This window comes from Podarcis muralis, chromosome 13 (assembly GCF_964188315.1).
Source record: "Podarcis muralis chromosome 13, rPodMur119.hap1.1, whole genome shotgun sequence".
Lineage (NCBI taxonomy): Eukaryota > Metazoa > Chordata > Lepidosauria > Squamata > Lacertidae > Podarcis > Podarcis muralis.
The window spans coordinates 12639889-12656833 of NC_135667.1; the positions used below are offsets into that span (position 1 = coordinate 12639889).

A 16945-nucleotide genomic window follows, 5' to 3' on the forward strand; every position below is an offset into this window, starting at 1 on the left:
CTTCAGTGGCTTGAGGCAAAATATATGCTATAGTGGTGCCTCGCAAGACGAAATTAATTCGTTCCGCGAGTTTTGTCGTCTTGCGATTTTTTCGTCTTGCGAAGCACGGTGTCGGGAAAGTCTCGGAAAAGCTTCAAAAATCACCAAAGTCTTTAAAAACCTCAAAAAAGGCTACCACACCGCGTTCTATGAGTTGCTCCTCGAAGTCAAGTCACAACTGTATTAACGGTGTTAAGAAAAAGGAAACAAACTTGCAAGACGTTTCCGTCTTACGAAGCAAGCCCATAGGGAAAATCGTCTTGTGAAGCAGCTCAAAAAACCCTTTCGTCTAGCGAGTTTTTTGTCTTGCGAGGCATTCGTCTTGCGAGGTACCACTGTACTTGGCAGTGAGTCCTGGAAGATCTGTTTCCTTGTCTTGCAGGACTTTTCCCACCTGGCTTGGGTGGTTGGGGCCCTGACTGACTCCAGCTACAAAGCAGAGGCTGCAAAACAGTCTCTTGGGATGGAGTATTGTTTAGGGTGTTTTGTTTTGGGGGTAATGGTGCTGCTGTTATTGATATCATTTTTTGTATCTGTATCTTAGATCTTATGGTTTAGGTGGGAATTGTTTAATTTGGTTGTGTACTTTTTGATATTTTATTTATTGTTTATGCCTACTTTTGTTACATTAGTAATTATGTGGTGTGTTATTTCATGTTGCAAGCCACCTTGTACATGGTTCTAATAACGGAAAGGCAGCATACAAATAAAATGATGCATGCATGTATGTATGTATGTATGTATGTATTGTATTGTATTGTATTGTATGTATTTTCAACTAGTCAGCCAGCTAGCCAGCTGGACAGCAGGCAGAAGATGTATTTTAGAAACCAATTCTCAAAAATTTAGAACAAGCTCTTCCTGGCTGGTAATATTTAAAAAAACTTTGAATACCATCATATGCAGCCACCAGGAAGACAGGATTTTACCCTGGCCTCCCATGTCCTAACCTGACAGTCTAAGTACACTATACCACACTGGCTCTCATGTGCTCACAGTCCATTTCATGTCTTTTCACTGGACTTGTCACCAGCGCCAAAGACTATTTCTCTACCCTTGCCTCAGCTGATTACTTTTTCTCTCTCCACTATTCCTATAAAGTCAAAAAGCTCACATTGCAAGCTGCTTTAACACCTTCAGAAGCCAACACCTTCAGAAGACCTTTTCCCTGTTCACTTGATAAATGAACTTTGTTCATTTATCAATATCACCAAATTGGATTCTTTCCTTCCCCCCTTCCTTCCTTCCTTCCTTCACTCACACACACGTGCACACCTGTAGTTTTTTGTTTTGTTTTTTTGTAGGATGTCGTGCTCTTAAAGCAGCTTTTAGAATCATTACTCTTTATTGTTTTCTGCATATTCTAGTTTCAGAGAAAATTCTGGCTGGTTTTCTATCCATTTTCCTAAACAATTTCCCTTCATTCCAGCTATGGTATGTATTTCTATGCAATGTTTTATTTATGCTAAATCTTTAAAACTAGCCTATTGTTGGTGGGTTGCTTATGAAAGCATGTGCCAATACTTTTTAATAGGTATCCTTATTCTCTTTTTAATATAATAAATTATTTGAATTTTAAATTATTTGAATTTTATCTTTGTTGTCCTTTACTTCATTAACCCTCGGGAGCCAAATTCCAGAGCACAGCCAGGTTCAACGTCAAAAGGTCAGAAAACTAAGCGTTAAGGTTGCATGTGAGAAGCGTAGACTTGCATGTACACTGCACACTTCAAAACATCCTTGTCACATGCCAGATGGAATCTAGTGTGCTTGCAAATAAGAATCCCCTCTGACGCTATGATGGTTACAATATCAGTGCCATGCATCTTCGACAGGTTTGAGTCCCACACATCCCCTCTTCTCATAAAATGTAAGCACTTGTTCAAGATCAAAACAGAGCTCATCAGAACTGGAGGAAAACTTCATCCTCAGAAAGCATAAAGGAGCCAGAAGTCCAGCTTGGAGACTAGAGCCCAAAATATTTCTCCAAAAGAATGTTCTTTATTCAGAACTCATAAAGTTCCTGTGATCCTTTGGCAAGTTATTCTAACCAACAATTTGCAAATCACTACATATACCCTCTGATTATAATCTGGCTGTATCTTCTTCTGCTATTTCAGTGCTGGCTGTTCCAGTTATTCCTCCATTGATCTTTACTCCAGCTCTATAAGCATGTGGGTCCAAGCTAATGCCCCGAAGTGGAACGAAAGGAGACTGAGGTCAGCATGTCACATGCTGAGGGGAGCTATACTATACAGGTCTGAGTAAGTTCTGCCACTGTATGGAGTTCAATGACCCTCTTAACTCTCAGGACTCAAGGAAGCAAGGGCCAGATCCTGCTCTTTATTATTCACAAATTAAATACAGAGTCACCACCTTGTTTTATGTCATTACCTCCAATTGCTCAAGAACCATGAGTTCAGCAAAAATTAAAACAGTGGGTTTCAAAAATAACAAAATGTTCTAATGTGCTGTTCTGTTTTAAAACTCCTAATTATGGTTCTTGTTTACTGTTTTGTAAACATTTGTCTTTATTGCTGCATCTGTTGAAATTGAAGTCCCCTGTGGCACAAATATATTTCCACTGTGCAGCAGGAATGCTGGTCTGCAAGTTTCTCTCCCGTTGCCTTCTGTATTTATATCTGTGTAACCATAAATAGTGTAAACCTTTGAGAAGAGACTCTTAAATGTTTGCTCACAATTAGTTATTTTACAACCACTTCTCACTTCTGGTTATTATGTTTAATGTGTCTCGTTTAATGTTCCTGTAACATCAAAACTGTATCAGCAAATACTGAATGCACTGTCATAAATTAATAGCCTATATGTTGGTAATACAACAGGCACCTATTTATGGTGCAGGTGTTCATTCATGTTGGCAGTCCCAAGCACTGATCCCTAGTATTGCTCTACTGAACTTTGGATAGCTCTTTGTATGGTTTGTTGTTATTTTATCAACTTTATTTTGTAAACTGACTTGTTTTTACAATGAAAGGTAAATTATTTTAAATAAAATGCTTAAAATCTGGTCATGATGGTACTTTCCCATTTGCTAAGAACACTAACATACCTGGCAATAACTACCGGTAAGTCTTGATGATAAAAAACTTCTTTAAAACATCTGTCCCAGATCTTTCTTCTCCATATCTAAAATATTTTCTTACAATCCTACACATGTTTGCCTACCCAGAAGGAAGCCCCATTGAGTTCAGTGAGACTTACTCCCAGGTAAGTGTGTATAGGACAGTACCTTTAAAGAAGTAGATGTGCTAAGTTGTTCCACAATCAGTTTTTTGCCTCAGTTTAGCAGAATATCAAACTATTTTTATCTTCTCTTGCATATCTTTCTTAATTACTATTTTCTTGATTTTCTTTTCTTCACCTTTGTATAGACTCAACAGCTCTGACACATCCCATCTCCTGACAACATTTAAAGTCCTGAAATGTAGCCATTAATTTTTCATTGATAATTTAGATATTGTATGTCATACATTCATCAGTGCATAGAGATATTTTCTATTATTTTCATTTATTAGATATGAATATAGCAGAACTTTAAAACCGGAATCTTCACAAAGGTTAAATACCAGCGATGAAAAAGGGTATTATTCTCTTAAGTTGAAAAGTTATTGATAGTTGTTCATTTACCTCTATTCCTGTCAAATGCGCACTGTACAACAGACCTATCCAAACATATTACCGTTATAAAAATAGTTTATCAATGTGCAACATTTTATCAATACCTACTTTCTCCTTTGTCACAATTCTCCTTCGTTTCCCTGCTAGCAGCACTCACATACATAAATACTGTATGAATGCCTCCCAAGTTACTTATCCACACACACAAAATTACTAAACTTGTCTAAATCTCTCTGAGTCTACAATTGTTAGGATTAATTTTATTATTAAACCACAACCAGAGTTCTCCATTCAGTTTGGACTGCTACAGTTGATGAAAAATGTTGGAAAGCTAGAAAGGCTAGATTAATATGAGGAAAGACTAGAGCAGTGATTCCCAACTAGGGGCCATATGGCCTTCTGGGGCCCCCCAGGATATACTAAGGGGGCCCCAGGTGAAAAGTGCGTAAATGAGGGGGCAAGAGGCTAGGAGGCCATAGAGGGAAGTGAAAAGTGAAGGGGGAAATCCTGATTGGCTGGCTACCTGCTTGGCCAGTCACAAGTGGGTAAGGGGCTAGCCCACCAGGGCCTAGCACTCCTTTTTGCCATGTGCATTTTCTTTGAGCCGTCCTGGTTTTTTTCCAACGGGAGAGGGTGATCGCTGAGGCTCCCATTTTGATCAGTAGAGCCCATGATCCAGAACCCCCAGGTCAGGCAAGTGTGGTGGTGGGGTAGGAATGGGTAGGGCTGGACAAGCCAGAGCTGCTTGCTGCTGCCACTAGTGCTGGGCCCGTTGGGCAATCTACTCCAGCACCTAGTGGATCAGCACCTTTGGATGTTGCTGAGGGGCACAGGGCCCATCGGCATCGTTGGCCTGGCTCTGCAAGGCGCAGGGGGAAATCCACCCCAGCGCCTAGCCGAATGGGATCGTTTGGTGCTGCTGACTTGCATCTAGTAAATAATGCAGTGTCTAGTTAGAAGATAGCCATACTGGGTTCAGTGGGTCTTACTCCCAGGTATGGATATGTGGGGCTATAGTGTTTTTTCTAGGCAGCCTAGGCTCCTCCAGATGACAAGATCTTTTTGCACCAGGTCAGTGAGGACCACTTGCTTTTTAAAATTCTCCCATATATACAGAACTCCCTGTGTGCCTTTCGGACTGTATCTGTACGTTTCCCCCTCTGTGCCAAGTAACTGGGGTCAAATAAGTGGTTTACTTTTTATAACATATGGAAAATGGATCTCCTTTGGGAGGTTCTGGGCTCTCCTTCCTTAGAGGTTTCTAAGCAGAGGTTGGATGGCCATCTGTCATGGATGCTTTAGCTGAGTTTCCCACATTGAAGGGGGTTGCACTAGAAAGATGACCCTGGGGTCCCTTCCAGCTCCATGATTTTATGTTTTTCTGCTTCAACAATATTTCATTATGTTCCTAGAATTTTATGTAATTGTATTTTGTATAAATTATAAATAAAGCATGTTCTATTTACAAACAAAACATTTAAGTAGCTACCTTTCTACCAGTTGGACGTGGGGGGCAGGTTATGGGCATAGCCAGGATTTTTGTTGGGGGGGGGGGACAGAATCTCAGATTTGTATTGATTTGTACTTATTTGGGGCACAGGAAAGAAACAAGGTCGGAAGAGGGCCATGGTCAGAAAAAGGTTGGGAAACACTGGACTAGAGCCTTTCTATAAGTTTTGGCCACAGAAGAGATTAAGCAGGATGAAACGCTAAAAAGAAGAGATGCCCATTACAATTTCCTGAGTGTCTACCGAAGTCAGTCTTGTCTTTTGTCATTTTGCCTATTTACAGGAACACTCAAACATCAACATGTTAACAAAATGGACACATTCAAGAGTACCTGCTGTGTGCTGGGTAGTGAAATCAGTCTGTGACACAAACAAGAGGGGGGAATTCACTCACTCTACTGAACCATGACACTTGCATGACTGCTTCTCCATATACATTTGCAACATTTCCACTTGATCCACATCAGCCAATGTATAGCCAATTCACAAGCTATCATGTTATTTGTTTCATTTGTTACAATTAGCTCAGAGTGTTGTTTATCAGAAGAACCCTGTAAATTAGGTTAGGTTAACAGTTACTTCCAAAGGATGTCAAGCAGTCAGATTCACAGCCACTACATTGTTCATGTATTGTTTTGCATCCCCAGCCCATGGTATCCTAGAACTGCAGGTACATTTGTGATTCTAGTTAAGATACTAGAATTTTAGGCGTAGGCGTAGGGTCATTCTTCTGCTTGTAGAAAGCATTTGGATTTATAGCTGGCCATTTATTAATGATGAAACAACACTACTACTGTTCAGAATATTAAAAAGCTCTTTGTCTTATCTATTTAGTTCTCCAAGAGTCTTTACAGAAAGCATCAGACTACTACAAAGGGCCCTGTATTTACTGCTGATTGCAACAGGTGAGCTTTTTGTTCTTACTAACCCACGGGAATCCTAATGACTCAACAAACTAGCTTCCTAAAGTAAATACACAGATGGCCACCAAATGTTTAAGTGTCCAGTTTCAGTTTTGTCCTTCCAACTTCCCACTCTGACTAAATCTGGCTAAATCCAAGAGCACAAAGACCAAAGGCAAAGCCAGGACAGAACGTAATCTTGGTTCTTCGAGAAGTCCAGAGTAACTCATTTACTAATGACCTCCCTGAGCCTAAGTGCATCAGCTACGGCACATCAGTTACATTAGCAGAGGCATCAAATGTAAAGCCCTTTAGGTCTCCAAATGCATTCCAACCAATTCAGTAATTTGGGGGACCAAAAAACCACAAATGGAGCTGGTATACTTACAAGGAAATCCAATTAATTGATTTCAGCTTGCTATTCTGAGGCAGGCAAAACAGAAAGACAAGATAGTAAGAAAAGGAGAAAGCTCAGGCATGGGGGGAAGGGGTCAAATGTAGCCTTCTAGGTCTCCTTATCTGACTCTGAGCACTTTCCTCAGGCCATGCCTCCTCCCCAAACCACACCCCTCACAAGTTGTGCTCTGAGCCCTCCTCAGGTGCTTTTGCCTAGCTGCAATGAATCCTTGAACTTGATAATGTATCTTGCTTGCCTGGATGGAGAGATGTGTGCATGTGTTTAGGTGTGGAAACTTCTGAATTTCGTGTGGCTGGAATGTGGCCTACTATACAAAAGTCAACAATTGGTCTGCCTGCGTTTTATCCCTGTCTCCACCCACTACTACCTCTGGCCATATACACCATTGGTATGTGCCCCCCCTAAAAAGGTTCTCCATGAAGGAATGTGGCACTTGGAATAAAAAGGATTTCCTGCCCCTAAGGTAGTATATTTTGACAGTGGATACCCTTCAAAGCATTAAGCCTATAAAGGTAAAGGTAAAGGTACCCCTGCCCGTAAGGGCCAGTCTTGACAGACTCTAGGGTTGTGCGCCCATCTCACTTAAGAGGCCAGGGGCCAGCGCTGTCCGGAGACACTTCCGGGTCACGTGGCCAGCGTGACAAAGCTGCATCTGGCAAGCCAGCGCAGCACACGGAAACGCCGTTTACCTTCCCGCCAGTAAGCGGTCCCTATTTATCTACTTGCACCCGGGGGTGCTTTCGAACTGCTAGGTTGGCAGGCGCTGGGACCGAGCAACGGGAGCGCACCCCGCCGCGGGGATTCGAACCGCCGACCTTTCGATCTGCAAGTCCTAGGCACTGAGGCTTTTACCCACAGCGCCACCCGATACTACAGTTCAAAGGCAGTATTATGAAATTGAAAAAGATTCAGCTGTGAAGATGAAAATAAGGGTCTACACAGTAGATTGTATGAGAAGAGGCTAAAAGGTACAGCTTAGGGAAACAAAGTCTGTCTGTTGGGGAGGGGAGAAGGCATGCTGAATCCTCAAAACAAATATTTAATAAGTTCTCAGGGAAGGGATTCATTTTTCATTCAAAACATGGTGGGAAAAGACAAAAGCCATAAAATATTCAAAGACAGATTTAAGTCTAACATTAAGAACAATTTCTTAACTATACCTGGATCCAAACACATGATACGCACATGCCAAAAAAGGTGAGGCGCTGTTCTTACTACTAGAGAGGCAACCCTTAACTGAGCAGGTTCAAGTATAAAGAAAAGCAACCCTCCAAATTACACGTGTTTTCCCACCCACGCAATCCTCCCAGGAGCATCATCACTTCTTTGCATCCTATAGTTAGGCATCTTCAGCTGAGTGTGAGCTTTGTCCCTGCATACTCATCTTCTAGCTTCAAGAACAAGGATTTTGTAGGTCCTTCTTCCTTAGGTATATAGGACATCCACATACAGTCTATTGGACTTGTTTCAATTCCATAATTTTGCAGCTAATTCTTTTGTGAAAATCTAGATGACATCTAATGATAGACAATGTATGGGAAAGTGAAATTATGCTGCAACTTGCATACATTTACTCAACAGCACCATATTCATATTTCACAAAAGGCATCCATTCATCTAAGAAGTGTAAGATAGGTAAGAGAGAGAATAAAACAAACATAAACTTCTAAGGACATATTCTCCAAGTTACTACAGGCTGATGGGCTAACCTTTCATGTGCTTTGAATACTTCTTTATCCACAGCTCACAGGGATGTGGCATTCCCCTCACAAGAGGCAGCACCAAAGGGGCATGTGAACTCTCTGATCTAATGGTAGGGATTGGGGGCTAAAGTGCACATCTAAGAAACAACAGCTTTCTCCACTCTGGGGTTCTGCTGAGCATATGAAATGAAACAGGCGTAGGCAGCAGCAGCCAAAGAGCTTCTTGTTACGGGATCAAAGTGGGGGAGAAAACAAAAATGGGGGAGGAAAGCAGATTGTTATCTGGCATAAACAAAGAACAGAAGAAGTACGGACACCAGATGCTATTGTCTGGGAAATCTGTGTGGACATGATTAGGTCATAGACAAAATGACATTTAACATGTGAGCTAGGCAAATAAGCAGAATTCCAGCTTTCAGATTTAATAAAGAAAGTTAGCACTTATCTGTTTGCACCCATCTGCCATGGAGACATATTATTGGAAATGGCACTCTCCATTCTTTCCCAAGATGTCCACTAAGATAAAATTAGTACTGCCTCTTTAGAAGCACAACAGGGTCCTCGGGGTATTCCAATATGACTTCCCTGAACACAAGCCATCTTGTGCAGAGAAAATGGGGAGTATTATGGACCGGAATACAAAAAATAGTGAGCAATGGTAGACTAAGGTGTTTGCTCATGACAGAAAAATGCCCATAGAAATATCCAGTGCCGTACCTAAGTGCAAATTAAGAACAAAAGTAAACAAAGCAACCTTTACATACAAATTTAGAAACCTGCATCTGGAAACCTGGGGGTCTTTGTGTCCTGAAAACCAAGCTTTGCAACGTCTGTGTGTGCATGTGCACACCTTCCCTACTTGAGTACATATGCTTATATAAGTTATTATATGTTATCCAAATTCTGCATATGTAAATAAGTCCCAAGAGTATGTTTGGGGTGTGTGTGGAGCTGACAAATGTAAATTAAGATGTACTGGGGCAGGGGCGGGGGGGGGGGGAGAGCAATACTCAACCAAGACTAAAGAATTTGCTTTCCCACCTACATAGAATATGGCTTTCTTTTACACACATCCTTGACTTGAGGAGCCATCACCCTCATTGCCAACCTCTACAAATCACAAATATTCTCACAACAAGGACACAGCAGCAGAGAGCAGTTTCCCATTTGAAAACGACAGCCAGTATCTCTGAGGAGATAAACCAGCCTAGGCGGCAGGGACATGAAGTCCCTGAAGCACTGGCTGGCTGGCTATACAACTTATCTAGTCTGATACATGTGCATGTGGAGTTTGGGGGAGAGAAGGCTTTCTGGCTTCATTTACAACTTCAGAAGGGTTGGGTCTCCAATGATAGGGCATTTAACCGGAAGAGAAAAATGACAAAACAGCAGACACTCTGTCCATTAGGGAAAAAATCCAAAGAGCAAAACATGTTTTTTGCAGGATGACCTACATTTACAGCGTGGGTCTGCATATAATGTCAACATGATCTGAAAGGAAGAGGGGGTAGGAGTATAAATGACTGCTGTAAACTGATGCCTAGGAAATCAAGTGTTTGGGTGGGGGAGGAAATAGTGATTGGCTGATGTAGTACCAGCAAATGATTCCTTAAACCTGAAGGGTTAGACTTTCTGAGACATTGACAATATGCAGGGGAGAAAATGTGCACATTAATGTTCAGCTAAGATAGAAGCAAAAGCTGGTCCACCAACTTTCACTTGTTAACATGCCTCAAAACTGTTTACAGCCCTAACCTAAATGGATTTACCTGTGGAAAAAAATCCCAAAGATATTGCAATTATTGCAGGGCTGCAATAAACTGGAAAAGGTGCCCTCAGCGTTCTGACTGCAACAGAAGGTGAGGTACACGTTTTCTTATAAATAAACGAAACCTTAAATGCTACCTTGTCCAATGCTTCAAATATAGGTCAGGACCATTTACAGGTCATGTCAATGCCCCTGCAACCTGTGACACAATGTTTTAACCTAATAAAGAATAAGAACGAGCAAAAGAGTATAAGAGCATCAGGTAACTGAAATGAGCAAGTAATGGGATTTAAATTCATTTAATTGTCCTTAAAACACACATGCAGAAGCTGTGAGCCACCAAGCTGAACACAGCTCACTAGTTATGCATTGAGGGGGGTCATTAATCTCCTGTTTCTACTGCTAGGATTTCAAAAGTGGGGAAGGAGATACTGAGCATATGGCAGGCCACAATACACACCTAGTGAGCTGCATCCAGCTTGTTGGGTCACAAGCTGTGCAGGCAGAGCTTAGAGTCACAGCCTAAAACACCATCAGCTATGGAAGACCTACTAAAGCATGCACATGAACCTGCATACATGCACGTAGGTCCACAAACTAAGCTTCCAGACTTACAGTAATGCCCTAAAACCGAAGGAGAGGTGAAGCCCACATACTATTTTGATATTATAATGTAAGCAAACTCTTAGATTTAATGGGAATGAGTCCAATTGTTTCCTGAGGTTATTTTAGATCAATTGCTTTTTTGCAGGTAAGATGTAAAAAAGCAAACTAGAAAACAAAGAATGATGCATAGAGATGAGGTATGGTATAGTGGCAGAAAAGGAGCAAAATTGGCAGGCATATACAAAGAACAAATTACAGGTTGCATTAATTACAAGGGTTGCCCTGAAGTGCAAGTTTTTTTCTTTCAAAAGCATGGTGGAGCCATCAATCAGCCTAGGATTCTTCCACCTTTGCCGCATCAAGCAGTTGGTCCCTTACCTTTCCCGCCCCAACCTGGCCACAGTGATCCATGCGACAGTCATCTCCAGGCTTGACTACTGTAATTCGCTCTACGCGGGGCTGCCCTTGAAGCTGTCCCAGAAACTCCAGCAGGTACAGAATGCTGCAGCAAGGCTCCTCACGGGGTCTCTGCCATGGGAGCATATTCACCCAGTGCTTTTCAAGCTGCACTGGCTCCCGGTGGAGTACAGGGTCAGATTTAAGGTGCTGCTTTTGACCTTTAAAGCCCTTCACGGCCTAGGACCCTCGTACCTACGGGACCGCCTCTCCTGGTATGCCCCACGGAGAGCCTCAAGGTCCATAAATAACAACACCCTAGTGGTCCCAGGCCCTAAGGAAGTTAGATTGGCTTCAACCAGAGCCAGGGCCTTTTCAACTCTGGCTCCGGCCTGGTGGAACGCTCTGCCTCATAAGACCAGGGCCCTGCAGGATCTGATTTCTTTCCGCAGGGCCTGTAAGACAGAGTTGTTCCGCCTGGCCTTTGGCTTGGAGCCAATTTGATTCCCTCCCTCTCTTTCTTTTTTCCTTTTCCTTCTCCTCCTGCAATGAGGCTACATTTTAATATTTTAATGTTCCATTATTTTAATGTTGTATTTTATTTTTGTTTTTAAGTTGTAATCATTCGTCTTGTTTTTATTATTGCTTGTAAGCCGCTCTGATCCCGGCCTTGGCTAGGGAGGGCGGGGTATAAATAAAAAATTATTATTATTATTATTATTATTATTATTATTATTATTAGGATAATGGTTCCCAATTACCTGAGGACCCCGTTTTTCAAAACTCAAGCCATGGGCACCCTACTTTTGACAATGTTGTTATCTCTATGGTAGCAATGGACCCCTTGTTGGGTTATGTGGAGCACTGGCCTAGGACCATCTGGAGAGGCCTTAACCCACAGTGGTGGGCAAAGGGTAAAAGTAATTTATCTTCCCACATCAGGGCCCCAATCTGCTTGCATCTCCAATGGCTATTTGTGAAAGAAAAACCCTGCATTTAAGGCAAACTACATGACTAATGCAATGTATAATTTAGCCCTAACTGCTAAGAAACAGAAACTACGGTAAAACCTGAAAGCAGTGATGCTCCCCTTGGGGGAATATCAGTTCCAATAATAGGCAAGGGTGTGACTAACCAAGTCAGGATGCTACTGTGGAGCCCAAAGTAAAAGTCCCATGGTTGAGACACTAATTCCCATATTTCCCTTCCCCTCAGACACACATGATAAGATTAGGAACTGAAGGGATTCCAAGCCACATGACAGACGAGAATCCTCCTGAGTCTAAAAGTCATCAGCTCAAGAAGAGCCAATCTCACACCTATCTACAATGATTCTGGTAAAATATACTGTAGTTCATGAAATCTTTTGTTGTTGTTTAGTTGTTTAGTCGTGTCCGACTCTTCGTAACCCCATGGACCAGAGCACGGCAGGCACTCCTGTCCTCCAATGCCTCCCGCAGTTTGGTCAAACTCATGTTGGTAGCTTCGAGAACACTGTCCAACCATCTCGTACTGTTACAGTAAATCTGTTGTCTTTAAGGGGCCATAATAACACCCTTCATTGTTTTATATCTCTGTCTGTCCACTTTGTGTTAAAGGCACAAGAGCACAATCAGTAAAACAAAAAAAAGTGGCCACTGGCAAGGCAATAGCACCAAAGACGCCACCAGATATTAAATATTCTTTAGTATTGACTCCTGTGAGTTAATTTTATAACCATTGATCTTATTACCATGCGTCAGCAGAGTCACAGATTCCCTTGGTTTTTGCCTACAGAAGCCAGATGCAAGGTAGAGTGCGGGCTTTTTGCATATAAGACATGTACTGCATTCATTTCTGTAGAAAAGAAGGAAACAGCACAGAGGGTATTTGAATGGGAATTTGTTTTTGTTCTTTGAATAACAAGTACGTCTATGGAAGAAGTGTGACTATGGTGTGGAAGGATAGCTATCGGAAATAGTTCTCCCTAAGAAAGTAATCCTACACACAATAAGCTGGTGTAAAGTTAAGGCAGGATAAATTATGTGTTAATTACTGTTTGATTACATCACCCTTGTGTCAGCTTAATTTATGCTGGGTAGCCAGGTCATGTAACTGAGCTGAACAGGTTTATGTTCCAGTCTAAGTGCCCCCTTACCCCCTAGTCCTACCCCAGAATGCCTCGTTTTTTTAAGGCTTATGCTGGCTTAAGATCCACTGGGCCTGGCTCGGCTGAGCTGGGCTCTGGCTGAGCTGGGATGGGATGGGAGATATACCGGTGTACCTTTGGCTGAGCCAAGGATGGGGAGCAATGTCAGCATAGCCCAGCTGTCCTGGGAACCTCCTGCTTCAACTAGAGATCCCCTGGATCCTAAATCTGCTCATTCCGGTAGATCTTGATATGATTGCTGCCTTAATCAAGAAAATAGGTGCAATAAACTAGGACATTTAGCTGGGTAGCTAAATATGGATAAATAGAGAGGAATCAAATTTACAGAAGTTTTCCTACCAAACTGCCCCGAGGTCATTCTTGCTAATCACAGCTGAGCAAGCAAATTGATATTTACAAGTCTCCCTCCACCTATGGTACATTTTACTGTATGTATATCATTTTCAAAAACTTTCCCATCCCAATTTACATCAACTGCAAACAACTTTATTATTTCACAATCTAGTGAAGCATTTCTTCATTCTCATCTTCAGTTTTTTTTGGGGTGGGGCCAGGATAATGCTACTGCCTCACAACCAACACAATCCAGAATAAGGTAGGGAGGTGTGTGTGTGTGTGTGTGTGTGTGTGTGGTGTGTGTAAATGAATGGAGTGTCCTATCAATGCCCTTTTATGTGCACGTATCTCAAAAACTAAAAAAAAAAAAAAAAAAGGTCTCTGAAATATCTGTCACAAGATTAGTAAATCTTACAGCTCAGAATCTGGCTGAATCTACAAAGACTGTTGATAGTTTAATGTTGCTATTCATAAACTCCACAGTAGAAGATGTGACTAAGTCAGTGGTGATAGAGCAAAGACCAGTCTGACCTCAGACATATTGTGTCGTTTTAAAATGCATGAGACAAGGAAATCAACAAGATTAGGGGAACTGAAATTCTCCAGAGTCATTTCCCATGAGTCTTGCTCAGCAATTCCTGGCACACAAAAACAACAACAACAAAACTGAAGAACAGATAATCTGAAAAGCTGGACAAATCAGAAGCACAGATACCCTCAGAAAGAAACTATGGCCTGGGGGGAGGAAATTACTTTGCATGTTCCCCATTTTAGAAAATAGGAAGCCAAGAGCTGTTCCCAGCAAGAGGGATGAGGAAATTTTGGTCGTGAACTATTCTGTCTGCAATACAGCCAAGCCCTTGACATAAAAGAAGGGGCCACATCAAGGTTATGTATTTTGGAGAGGTGAATCAAAAAAATCCACTCATGTCTGAAAACACCATCTGCTAGAAAACAGTTGATTCAAAACGCATGCATGAATTGTCAGACCGACAGGAGATCCCCCCCCCCACCTTCAGTCCCACCTTGCATAACCCAAATCACAGAAGACAGCCTTTTATATCTGCAGCACAGCCAAGATTTGAGCAGTCCTTTCTGGAACTCCTAAGCTGTAAACTCTATTTAAGCTTTGTGCACCTCCATCAAGTCCCCAAGGTGGTATTAGGTAGCATTCTCCATTAACAAGGTTGCCTCTACCATTCAGATGTCCCTCTCCCACCCAATACGCCAAAGACAACCTACCTTCAGCCGCATCTGTGCGGGGATTGGTAGTCTTGTCAGTGGCCGGCTCAGCTGCTTCAGTGGCCAGTGAACTGGTTGCTCTAGAGAAGTCACTGGCACCCTCGCTCCGGGTTGTTTCAGGGACACTTTCTCGGGAGCTGAAGCGGACGCGGGAGCTGGAGCGGGAGCTGAGGTCTGGGCTGGTATCTGACAGGCCTGGGATATCATCTATTTTAGTGGGAGTGACCATGAACCGGACAGAAGCCATCTTGACAGCAGGAATGGAAGGGGGGAAATAATTACTTGCTTGGTGACTTTAATCAAGAGTTGCCTGGAGTGCTAAGCAGGTAGAGGAAGAAGACCCACTCAAAAGAGCATACACCAACAGGGTTACCAAGTGCTCTCTCAAGAGAAAGATTCATGTCTCGCATTTATTCACAAACGGTCAGACACAACTTTGCATCTAGATATCAATGATTATCAGATGTATTTTCCACAAGCAGAGCTGAAGACTTAGTGAAGATGCTACCTAAGATTTTGTCAAGACAACAATTTTCATGAGTGATTAGTCTGAAGATTCCCATTTATCAAGCAAGTAAGGCAGTTTCCTGTTCAGAGGGAGCCTATGGATCTAAAGGAAAGGTGACTGTAATCTTTGTCTACCAAAGGGTTGCACTGCAAACTCCTGGCATTAATGTGAGTTGTAACAGACCGTCTCACAGATCCCGGTTAAGTTTTGTTTATGAGGCAAATATCTTTTGGCACAGCAAAATGCATAGAGGTAATTTCTTCCCGCCTGGGAAAATCTCAGTGCAAAGATCTGCAAAGCACACAAAAAGGCTAGAGGGTTCCTTGTGAAAGTTCAATAATAATCCACTTGTTTTCCAGTGTGACATGCAAGGAAAGAGGGTTTTCTTCATTGCTAATATCCCTTAGAATTCCGGCTTGGAAACAATTATTCAAGAACCTTCATATCTCAGTCCAAGGAGAAGAAATGTCCCAGTGCAAGAACTTTGAAAACAAAAACAAACAGAAAGTGCCGTTATGATGTTGTCCCTTGTAAAAACAACACACAATTACTTCACAGGCTTCTGGTGGCTTTTCAAAGGTCCTGGTATGAGAAGATAACCCCTGGATGGGGCCTAGTACAAGGGTTTGCAGCTCCCCAACAGCGTGAAAAAGAACGTTATGTTTCTTAGGTGGGCCTGGAGAAACAGAGTGGATATAGATGTAAGTCTAGTGTCTTACACAAAATTGAAACTGCAGGGATGAGTCATTTCCACACAGGGACCCCGTGGTGTGTATTGCGCCAATCCCCCAAAGTTCCCACACTTGGGCACACACATAAGGGCATATCCCATAAGGGCTCGGGGGCAGGTTCAAGACAGCGAGAGCAAGACTGAGCCAAGTTTGGAAGCATGCATGTGCCACCCATTGTAACTCCAGACGCAAGAGGAAATGTCAATTTGGCAGGGCCCTCAAGAGCGCAAAGGGGTGTGCGTCTCCTGAGGGGGGGGAAGGGGGGGTGCTCTGCGAACCAACCGAAGAGGCAAGCGCATCAGAGAAGGCACCCAAGGACCGCAAGCAGGAGGGCAGTGCGAGGCTGAGCAATGCCAAGGGCAGAGAGGCAAAGGGTGCAAGTGGCAGCATGCAAAGACCTCTCCAGCTTGCGCCAGGTGTGCAGGGCGAGGGTAGGTGGGGCGAGGAAGCTCTCCCTCACCCTAGCAAGCAAGCCTGCCCCACATAAATTATTAGCCCCCCACCCCCCAAAAAAGCAGAAGTGTGAGCCACTGTGAGAAGGTACAACAACTCTTGGAAAAGATGGGGAGGGAAAGGAGGTGCAGAAGAGGTGTGCGCTCCACACCTGCCCCGGTCACTGTGCAGAAATTGGGGAGGGGGTGCTGTTTAAACTGCGCGTGCGCAGCCCTGTCTCTTTCGCCACCGCCACCACTAGCCCCTGGGTCGATGGGAGCCCCCCGAGAAAGTAAGATGCGGCAGTTAAGTGACCGTTAATTGTTTACCTCAGGCGCGCGCTCCGCTGCTGCTGCTGCTGCTCTCGGAACGTTCCGAAGGGTCGCGCGCGCGCGCGTGCTTGCGTGCGCTGCCGCCTCGGCCGCCGCTGTTATGATCGCCGCTGCGGTGGCGCCGGCGGCAGCTTGCAGGCAGCTCTAGCTCCCTGCCCGCGCGCGCAGCTCCAGTGCCGCTATCTCAGATGCCGGCTCGGAGGAGGAGGCGGGCAGCGGGGGGGCGGGGGCGGGGA

At 43.3% G+C, this 16945-nt stretch overlaps 1 protein-coding gene across 3 annotated transcripts in view; it reads right to left on the bottom strand.

The window, feature by feature from the left end:
* SLC12A6 (solute carrier family 12 member 6) overlaps nt 1–16945 on the bottom strand; it is a 45220-nt gene extending 28275 nt beyond the window's left edge. For 2 of the 3 annotated variants that reach the window (XM_028701580.2, XM_028701579.2), the window contains exons 1-2: nt 16707–16944; nt 14707–15890 (exon numbers count right to left, since the gene is read on the bottom strand). In XM_028701580.2, coding sequence (XP_028557413.1) covers nt 14707–14953 — 247 coding nt within the window. In that variant the 5' untranslated portion in view covers nt 14954–15890; nt 16707–16944. Of the gene's footprint in view, nt 1–14706; nt 15891–16706 lie in introns of all 3 variants that reach the window. The other variant, XM_028701578.2, reaches the window with a different exon arrangement.